Consider the following 10707-nt stretch of genomic DNA (forward strand, 5'->3'; position numbering starts at 1 on the left):
TCACGGAATGAAGTAAAATTGTGCCTGGATTTAGAGCTGTAACTAGACCTGGACTTGGGCTCAGAGATGAATATAAGTGCACCCAGGGCCAGGTAGCACTTTGTAGTTCCATTCTCCACAAATGATGTACACTCTACAGCTGAAGTAACAGGGTTTTCCACATTCATAGCACTTAAATCATTCTAATGACTTGAGGAAAACTGAAGGATTATTCATGATCTATTGGTATTTTTGGATCACTACTACAGTCCCTATAGCCAAATGTTTCAAAACCAATGTGATCCTGTGAATTCATTACTGGCCCGTAAATTATGAAGGAAAATAGGCATATCCCTCCCTCTCAGAGAAAAAATAGAATCCAGGATTATCTTAGCTGACCTTTGCCTTTCCCACCCACCACTGCAAAGCTGCGTATTTGTTGTAAAACATCCTCATTTTCCCACAGGATATCAAGTGAACATTCCCCCAAACTTCAAATACGAAGCCACAGTTACTTACGGGCAGTCAGTGAGGTCTCAATTAATCGAAGTTTGGACAGCTTGGACCCTGCAGTGCTTCTCGCCTCACCTAAATTCCGCTCCCGCAATGAGAGTTACATGCGAGCCATGAGCACCATCAGTCAGGTAGGTGATCGGTGATAAATTCCAGATCTATGTTTTAAGTCACCTGACTTACTCTGGACTAAATGGTACTTGGTGTAATGTCTGTCTGTAGGTGAGTGAAGTGGAAGTTAATGGACAATTCGAATCTGTTTGCCAGTCAGTCTTTAGTGAACTGGAGTCCCAAGCGGTCGAAGCGCTGGATTTGCCCATGCCAGGATGTTTCCGGATGCGAAGCCACAGCTATGTGAGGGCTATCGAACGTGGCTGTTCACAGGACGATGAAAGTTTGTCACTGAGATCAGTATCACCACCACGAACAACCACTACCGTGAGGACCATCCAAAGCAGTACCAGTAAGTTCTTGGATGATCTCCCTCTGCATCTACTGAATTTCATAATGAATTTCCATAATGAATGTCGATGGGTGTCGCTAGTTGAGGGAAAATGATGCAAAAAGTACAACCTTTTTTTCTCCATTAGTACATTACTTTTCTCCATAATTATTTATAATATTTGAATTCTCAAAAATGCACTTTTAAAGACACAATTGTTCAAAATATCATTACCAGATTGTTAATTTTGGAGAATTGCAGTTACTCTGCCAGCTTTTGTTCAAAGAATTGGGGGAGCTAAACTCTTCGCAGAATATGTGACCCACATGAATAAGTCCAGTTTAGTGACAATTTACTTGAATAGGAAAACACAGGACCCCACAGATCAGGAAATATTCCAGCCTTCTGTTATTGGGCAAAATCATGGAATTCCCTCCCTAACGGCATTGTGGGTCAAGCCACAGCACATCGACTGCAGCAATTCAAGAAGCCAGCTCACCACCACCTTCTCAAGGGCAACTAGGGATGGGTAATACATGCTGGCCAGCCAACGACGCCCATGTCCCACGAATGAATTTTTAAAATGGATAAGGCTACCAGTGGCAACAAACGCAAAAAATTCTAACAGCTGACCCCATGTATGCCCCTTGCCCCCAGCCCCCACTAATTCTGTTAATCAAGAGTGTTTATTCTTGTCTGCAGTGTTATTATTAAATAATAAAAATGTTTTTTTTCTCTCTAATAGCCTGTACATCCAATAGAATCAGTACTGTCCCACCAAAAGATTTAGTTTATCTCCATTGGAAGTCTGAATACCAGGGTATCAATCCTTAGTGATGATAGACACTTTCAAGAAGGTGCCAATATTTGTGCTTGTCATAAAGTTGACTATAACAGTTTATCCATTAATCACTGATAATAATTTCTTGAATTGTCTGAATTGTTTATTTGCTTCAAAAGTTGCAAATTGTGTCGTTTTCTAAAAAATGAAAATTGTGTTAATTAGACAATGCGGTAGAGTGGTGCAAAGAGAAAGACAGCATAAGAACAACTGGAGTCGTTTATTTAAATCTACGTTCAGTCTTTTGCTGGTGAAAGGCAACAATCTGTTGTATAAAGTTTCAGAAAAAAGAGTAAATTCAATAATACTGCTTTCCTGATGTGGCGTTTCACTTTGTGGAAACATGGTTTGCAGAATCGGCACAATAATATTAAGGGGCATATCTTAGTCTGTACTCCAATTACGAATATTGCATGTCTGGGTGCAGCTTCGCTCAATCTATACTCCAACGTGACTTATCTATTCATCCTTTTTGCCATAATCTTTAGAAGCATTTTTATAGATACTGTTAACTTGCATGGTTTGATGGGGACCTGGAGTGATCACATTCCCCTTTACTAATCAACACTAACTTACAGTGAACTCACAATAGTGTAGAGTAAATATTTTAGTCTGCCAGGATGCGCAGAGTAGTGGTGTTTTCTTCAAATTTGGAAAAATAAATGAATGGTAGATTTTTATTCAAGGTGTTATTTAGTGAAAGGAATATTTTCCAAATATTATCTATACTAAGCCCATATCAAGACTAGCATGACTTTGATACAAGATAGTGATTTGTCTACACCTTTCACTTCATGCGAGCTTCACAAGAGAATTGTCCACTAGCAAGTTGAGATATTTTAATGCTGCAGAACTTGCATTCTTACGCAGGGTAGAATTTTAACTGCTATCAGTGCGAGGGGACAGGTTTGAGTATGAATGGGGACATACAACCAAGGAGTAGGAGTAAGCCCTTCGGCCCCTCAAGCCTGCTCCACCATTTAATAAGATCATGGTTGATCTGATATTAACTGCAAATCTGCATTCTGCCTACCCCCGATAACCTATGCTTACCAAGAATCTCGCCACCTCTATCTTAAAAATATTCAAAGATTCTGGGCGGAATTTCCCAGGTCCCCACCGGCAGGTTCAATGCTGGCATGAATTTACAGCGGGATCTTCCGCTGGTGCCCACCATGGGATGGGGAGACCCGCTGGAGGCTGGCATCAAACTCATTTATATCCCACTAATGGAATACAGATGAAGGGCCGACTGCCCATGCCCGATTCTCTGTGTGCCAATGGGAAAACACATTGATGCGAAACAGGTCTGGAACAATGTGGCATGCAGATATTGGTACTCACCTGAACAATGCCTGGGGCTGCCTCCAAAGTTCAAGATGGAGGCTGATGACAACCCTGGACCCAAGAATACCACAGAAGAGGGTGGAGAGGGGCATATCTACAGGTAAATCTTGCAGATTCGGTGTCTTGGAGGGGATCCATCTTCCCACCTCAGAACATTCCTGGAGATCCATCCTCTTTCTCAAGAGATCCATCTACCGGTCTCAGAGTGTCCCCAGAGACCCATTTTCATTTTCAGGAGGTTCACCTTTCTTCAATAGTGGATCGACGATGTTGGACACCTTCTCAATATGACACCCATAGAGGATGGCTGACTATGCACCGTAAGAAGTTTAACAGCACCAGGTTCTTACTTCTTACTGTGTTTACCCCAGTCTAACACCGGCATCTCCACATCATGACTATGCACCAGCAGACCTGCCCTGTCATGGAATACAGCACAAAACACCTTGTTACATAGTTACTAAGGTCAGAGCTGGAAAATTTGGCGTGTTTTCCCACCAGCCTTTGCAGCTGGAAACACTCCGCATTCCTGCATCTGTCACAGGCCTTAGCCCCCAAATGGGAGAATTTCATGTTCTGTTTCCAGCGCCTTTTCAGAAATAGAGTTACAAAGACTCACGACTCTCAGAGAAAAAAAATTGCCTCATCTTTTTAAATGGGTGACCCTTATTTTTAAACAGTAACCACTAGTTCTAGATTCTCCCACAAGAGGAAACATCCTCTCCACATCCACCCTGTCAAGACCCCTCAGGATCTTAAAGGTTTCAATCAAGTCACCTCTTAATCTTCTAAACTGCAGCGGATACAAGCCTAACCTGTCTAACCTTTCCTCATGCGATAATCTGCCCATTTCACGTATTAGTCTGATAAACCTTCTCAGAACTTCTATCTATGCATTTACCTCCTTCCTTAAATAAGGTGACCAATACTGTACACAGTGCTCCAGATATGGTATCACTAGTACTCTGTATAACTAAACTATAACCTGCCTACATTTGTCATTAATTCCCCTCACAATAAATGTTAATATTGAATTAGCTTTCCTAATTACTTGCTGTACTTGCATACCAGCCTTTTGTGATTCATGCACTAAGACAGTCAGATCCCTCTACATCTTAGAGCTCTACAATCTCTCACCATACAGATAATATGCTTCTCTTTTATTCTTCCTACCAAAATGGGCAATTGCGCATTTTCCCACATTATACTCCATATACCAGATCTTTGTCCACTCATTTAACTTATCTATGTCTTTTTATAGCCTCCTTTAGCCCTCTTCATTATCTATCTTTATGTCATCAGCAATTTGGCAACCATCCCATGCATCCCTTCATCCAAGTGATTTAGACAAATTATATACAGTTGTGATTTGAGCACTAATCCCTGTGGCACACCTGAAAAAGACCCATTTATACCTACTCTCTGCCTCCTGTTAGCTAGGCAATCTTCTATCTATGTCAATATGATATCCCCCATACATGAGTTTTTATTTCCCGCAATAACTTTTGATGTTGCACTTCATCAAATGTCTTCTGGAAATCTAAGTACATTTTATCTACTGGTTCCCCTTTATCCACAACACATGTTACTTCCTTAAAGAATGCTAATAAATTGATTAAACCTGATTTCACAAAACCATGTTGACTTTACGTTATAACCTTTAACTTATCCAAGTGCCCTGCTATAGCTCCTTTAAATACAGCTTCTAGCATTTTCTTTTTGACAAATGTTAAGCTAGTTGGTCTGTAGTTTCCAGATTTCAATCTCCCTTCCTTTTTAAGTAATGGAATAATGGGAATTAAAGCCCTGGAAAATGCTAGCAACTCGGGAACCCAACATGATCCTTCCCACTTTTTTACCAGGGCGCGATTGGAGACAATTGGCATCCCCCATCCCATGGAATTGTCAAGTAAGTAATTTAAATATTTAAGTTGTCAGTCAATTGTGGATCTAATTCAGAATTCCATAATTATCCGGGTTCTCTGAGCTGTGTGAAACTTGCCAAGGTCACAAGTTGGGAGTACAGTGGGGAGCCATTGTCCAATTAAAATGATGGATCAAACAGTGCGGCTGCCTCTGTGAGAGACTTGTGATCACAGCACTTGTTCAGAGAGCTAGATTTCACTGCTTCAAGGACAATTTCAACTTTTGGAAGTCATTTTATCTGCTGTGGACTTTACTCATTTTGATCTGATCTTCTCTGCTGTCAGCTTTCACTGCAGCATGGGAGCAATATGTAACTCTACCTTTGATCTCTGATGAAGAACAAGAGATACACAACCGCAAAAGCACCATCAGCAGCACCATCACGCAGCACCCTTCTCCTCAGCGAAATGCCACTCCACAGGGCAGAGGGGATGGACACAGAGAGTCAGCTCAAAGAAAATGATACGCCAAGACAGGTTCCACAGACAGAGGATCGGTTTCCCCATATGTCAGACTCTTGCGCCAGGTCATTGCTGACATCTTAACCTCCAGCGGCATGTAATATAGTTGCTAACCCTCCCAGAATCAGCATCAATCTCTCATTGTCCAAAGAAAGCCTTTCAGGAGATTTTAAAACAATATTCCATTGACATTATTGGGTCCACTTGGTCCACTTGGTCCACAAGCACCATCATCCCCTTGACCAGAAAGGAGGATCCTGCAGTGCTGGCTGGGAAATGTCGGCACTCTATTCCTGCCTTGGCAGAGAGCAAAGAACTCGGTGGAGAGCAGACTCTCAGGGGGCACTGGGGCCAGGGGGTGAGAGGGGGGAACAATCTGGTGGCATGATTTATCAAGTGAAACGACAGAAGTTGAGGTAAAGGGTGAGAATGGATATTGCTGTGATATAGGGTGAGTAGCAGCTCAGAGATTTTATTGTCACTGATGTTCCCAGTATCTCTACCCAAATATTATGCATCAACAGCAGTGGGAAGGGGTGGGGCAGGATTTGTATTTTTTCTGTTTGTACAGGCAACTCATAACTCGATAATGCCAACCGCCAGCACTCTGTGATGTGGCTTGCCCCAAAGTCTCTCGGAATATGTCCAGCCCGAATCAACAAACTTCACAAGTAGAACTGGTGGAATGAATGAGCATGCACTGCCAGTGGCTATCACCGAGGGTTCTCTGCCTCTCCTTGCTGTTGTGTGCACTCTTTTCCTGTGAGGAGAATGTTTTGAGTGTGAGAAATGGATTGTGCAGAGATGAGGCAATAGCAACGTTTGTTGACGGTGACAGTGAGGGATGGGTGAAAGATGGCAATAAGATGTAGGAATGTGTGTGCTGTCTTGTTCGATGGGCATGTGAGGAGCTGCCTGGGGAGGGAAGAATGAATGGAGCTGCGAGATGTGTTGTTCTGAGAAGTACCGTGCAGGAGAATGCTGAGGAAGTCAGAATGTGGGAATTGGTGCCTGAAAATAAGACATCACTCAGCTTTCCTGCCCTCATGAGGCAACTGTGCCTCTTGGGGAACTGTATCTAAGTTTGAGGGATGAGACTCCTGCTGCTCACTTCCCTGGACACTTTCATGCACACCTGCTTGCTTTGAAAGGCTGGACACTTCCTCCCATCTGTGGAAACAGCTCTTCGCTTTGGTCCGCCAGATCCTGCAGCAGTAACTTGATTTGATTTGATTTGATTTGACTTATTATTGTCACATGTATTAGCATACAATGAAAAGCATTGTTTCTTGCGTGCTATACAGACAAAACATACCGTTCATAGAGAAGGAAATGAGAGAGTGCAGAATGTAGTGTTACAGACAAAGCTAGGGTGTCGAGAAAGATCAACTTAATGCAAGGTAAGTCCATTCAAAAATCTGACAGCAGCAGGGAAGAAGTTGTGCTTGAGGCGGTTGGTACGTGACCTCAGACTTTTGTATCTTTTTCCCGAAGGAAGAAGGTGGAAGAGAGAATGTCCGGGGTGCGTGGGGTCCTTAATTATGCTGGCTGCTTTGCTGAGGCAGTGGAAAGTGTAGACAGAGTCAATGGATGGGAGGCTGGTTTGCGTGATGGATTAGGCTACATTCGCAACCTTTTGTAGTTCCTTGCAGGAGCCATACCAAGCTGTGATACAACCAGAAAGAATGCTTTCTATGGTGCATCTGTAAAAGTTGGTGAGAGTCGTAGCTGACATGCCAAATTTCCTTAGTCTTCTGAGAAAGTAGAGGCGTTGGTGGGCTTTCTTAACTATAGTGTCGGCATGGGGGGACCAGGACAGGTTGTTGGTGATCTGGACACCTAAAAACTTGAAGCTCTCGACCCTTTCTACTTTGTCTCCAATGATGTAGACAGGGGCAAGTTCTCCTTTACGCTTCCTGAAGTCGATGACAATCTCCTTCATTTTGTTGACATTGAGGGAGAGATTATTGTTGCTGCACCAGTTCACCAGATTCTCTATCTCATTCCTATATTCTGTCTCGTCATTGTTTCAGATCCGACCCACTACGGTGGTGTCGTCAGCAAACCTGAAAATTGAATTGGAGGGGAATTTGGCCGCACAGTCATAGGTGTATAAAGAGTATAGTAGGGGGCTGAGAACACAGCCTTGTGGGGCACCGCTGTTGAGGATGATCGTGGAGGAGGTGTTGTTGCCTATCCTTACTGATTGTGGTCTGTGAGTTAGCAAGTTCAGGATCCAGTCGCAGAGGGAGGTGCTGAGACCCAGGCCACAAAATTTGGAGATGAGTTTCGTGGGAATAATAGTGTCGAAGGTTGAGCTGTAGTCAATAAATAGGAGTCTGACATAGATGTCCTTGTTAGCTAGGTGTTCTAGGGTTGAATGCAGGGCCAGGGAGATGGCGTCTGCTGTGGACCTGTTGCGGCGACAGGCAAACTGTAGTGGATCCAGGGAAGAGTCAGAGATCTAGGGAGGGGTAGGAGGCACCTTCTCACATCTCCTTTCCATTTCTGTGACTGAAGAAGCCTCAAAAAGTAATGTTGAATTCCTTATCACTGTAATTGGTTGGGAAACCCAGAACTAAGCTAATGCCATGCCTGAGCTATAGAGCCAAGGCAAAGCCTCAGAGGGAGCAAATGCTTCCTGATCTGCTGCTTTCTCAGGTTGACGTAAAAAATCACACAACATTATTTCAAAGAGTAAGACGGCTACATCTATCATCCTCAATCACCATCACTAACAACCGATTAACTCAGCTTCATCTCATTGCTATTTGTGTGAGCTTGCTGTGCGTGAATTGGCTGCTGCATTTCCTTCATCATAGAAATCATCATAGAAACCCTACAGTGCAGAAGGAGGCCATTCGGCCCATTGAGTCTGCACCGACCACAATCCCACCCAGGCCCTACCCCCACATATTTACCCGCTAATCCCTCTAACCTACGCATCTCAGGACTCTAAGGGGCAATTTTTAACCTGGCCAATCAACCTAACCCGCACATCTTTGGACTGTGGGAGGAAACCGGAGCACCCGGAGGAAACCCACGCAAACACGAGGAGAATGTGCAAACTCCACACAGACAGTGACCCGAGCCGGGAATCGAACCCGGGACCCTGGAGCTGTGAAGCAGCAGTGCTAACCACTGTGCTACCGTGCCGCCATTGCAATAGTGACTACATAGAATACATAGAAACATAGAAAAACTACAGCACAAACAGGCCCTTCGGCCCACAAGTTGTGCCGAACACATCCCTACCTTCTAGACCTACCTATAACCCTCCATTCTATTAAGCTCCATGTACTCATCCAGGAGTCTCTTAAAAGACCCTATTGAGTTCGCCTCCACCACCACTGATGGCAGCCAATTCCACTCGCCCACCACCCTCTGTGTGAAAAACTTACCCCTAACATCTCCCCTGTACCTACCCCCCAGCACCCTAAACCTGTGTCCTCTCGTAGCAGACATTTCCACCCCGGGAAAAAGCCTCTGAGAGTCCACCCGATCTATGCCTCTCAACATCTTATACACCTCTATTAGGTCTCCTCTCATCCTTCGTCTCTCCAAGGAGAAAAGACCGAGCTCCCTCAGCCTATCCTCATAAGGCATGCCACTCAATCCAGGCAACATCCTTGTAAATCTCCTCTGCACCCTTTCAATCTTTTCCACATCCTTCCCATAGTGAGGCGACCAGAACTGAGCACAGTACTCCAAGTGGGGTCTGACGAGGGTCTTATATAGCTGCATCATTATCCCCGGACTCCTAAACTCAATCCCTCGATTGATAAAGGCCAGCACACCATACGCCTTCTTAACCACCTCCTCCACCTGCGGGGCCGATTTTAGAGTCCTATGGACCCGGACCCCAAGGTCCTTCTGATCCTCTACAGTACTAAAAGTCTTTCCCTTTATATTGTACTCCTTCATCCCATTTGACCTGCCAAAATGGACCACGACGCATTTATCTGGGTTGAAGTCCATCTGCCACTTCTCCGCCCAGTCTTGCAGCCTATCTATGTCCCTCTGTAACTTCTGACATCCCTCCAGACTATCCACAACCCCACCAACCTTCGTGTCTTCGGCAAACTTACCAACCCATCCCTCCGCTTCCTCATCCAGGTCATTTATGAAAATGACAAACAGCAAGGGTCCCAAAACAGATCCCTGGGGCACACCACTGGTGACTGACCTCCATTTAGAAAAAGACCCATCTATACCCACTCTCTGCCTCCTTTGGGCAAGCCAGTTCTGGATCCACCGGGCAGCAGCCCCTTGGATCCCATGCCCTCTCACTTTTTCTAGAAGCCTTGCATGGGGGACCTTATCAAACACCTTGCTAAAATCCATATAAACCACATCTACCGCCTTCCCTTCGTCAATGTGTTTAGTCACATTTTCGAAGAACTCCACCAGACTCGTAAGGCACGATCTGCCCTTGACAAAGCCATGCTGAGTATTCTTGAGCATACTAAACCTCTCGAAATGCTCATATATCCTGTCCCTCAGGATCTTCTCCATCAGTTTACCAACCACTGAGGTTAGACTCACCGGTCGGTAATTACCTGGGCTATCCCTATTCCCCTTCTTGAAAATAGGAACCACACCCGCAATCCTCCAACCCTCCGGCACCTCTCCCGTCTCCATCGACGAAGTACTTCAGAGATGAAGTACATCTCTGAAGTACTTCATTACCTGCGAATTGCTTTGAAATGTCCTGAGGTCATGAAAGGCACTGTATTAGGGTGGTCTGTCTTCATTCTTGTCAAATATCCAGGAGGGTTTGTTTAATTTTGGAGGTGAAGATGTTTGTGAAGGAGAGGCATATTGCTGTCAGGAATTCACAAATGTAATTGAGCACATTGAATTCTAAACCAAGCAGAGTGAAGTACAAGTTGGGGCACAGTGTTCATAATCTCAGCAAATATTTCAGGAGAAGCTGCACCCACGGCTGCCAAAGAGCGCACTCTGCTGTATCGTTCCTTGGAATGCAACAGTTCACTTAGTGCTAGTTCCCGATAATTGTTCTTTGAACTCAGGTCTTTGTCTGAATTTGGCTTATCCTCCGCATCAGTGAATTAATTTTAAATCATCAGCCATGTTCACAGTCCTCCTCGCACAGCTGGTTCCTGATAAACGCATCACTTGTTGCCAAGAAACCTTCTGTTTTAATCAGGATTCATTGTAACGTGGCTGCTTGAATC

General features: G+C 44.4%; 1 protein-coding gene across 2 annotated transcripts in view; it reads left to right on the forward strand.

The window, feature by feature from the left end:
• dlgap1a (discs, large (Drosophila) homolog-associated protein 1a) overlaps window positions 1–10707 on the forward strand; it is a 188807-nt gene that overhangs the window by 24093 nt on the left and 154007 nt on the right. For both annotated transcript variants that reach the window (XM_078216067.1, XM_078216065.1), the window contains exons 3-4: window positions 446–623; window positions 715–955. In XM_078216067.1, the coding sequence (XP_078072193.1) occupies window positions 446–623; window positions 715–955 (419 nt within the window). The remainder of the gene's footprint in view (window positions 1–445; window positions 624–714; window positions 956–10707) is intronic.

The sequence above is a fragment of the Mustelus asterias genome, chromosome 7 (genome assembly GCF_964213995.1).
Source record: "Mustelus asterias chromosome 7, sMusAst1.hap1.1, whole genome shotgun sequence".
Taxonomy (NCBI): Eukaryota; Metazoa; Chordata; class Chondrichthyes; order Carcharhiniformes; family Triakidae; genus Mustelus; species Mustelus asterias.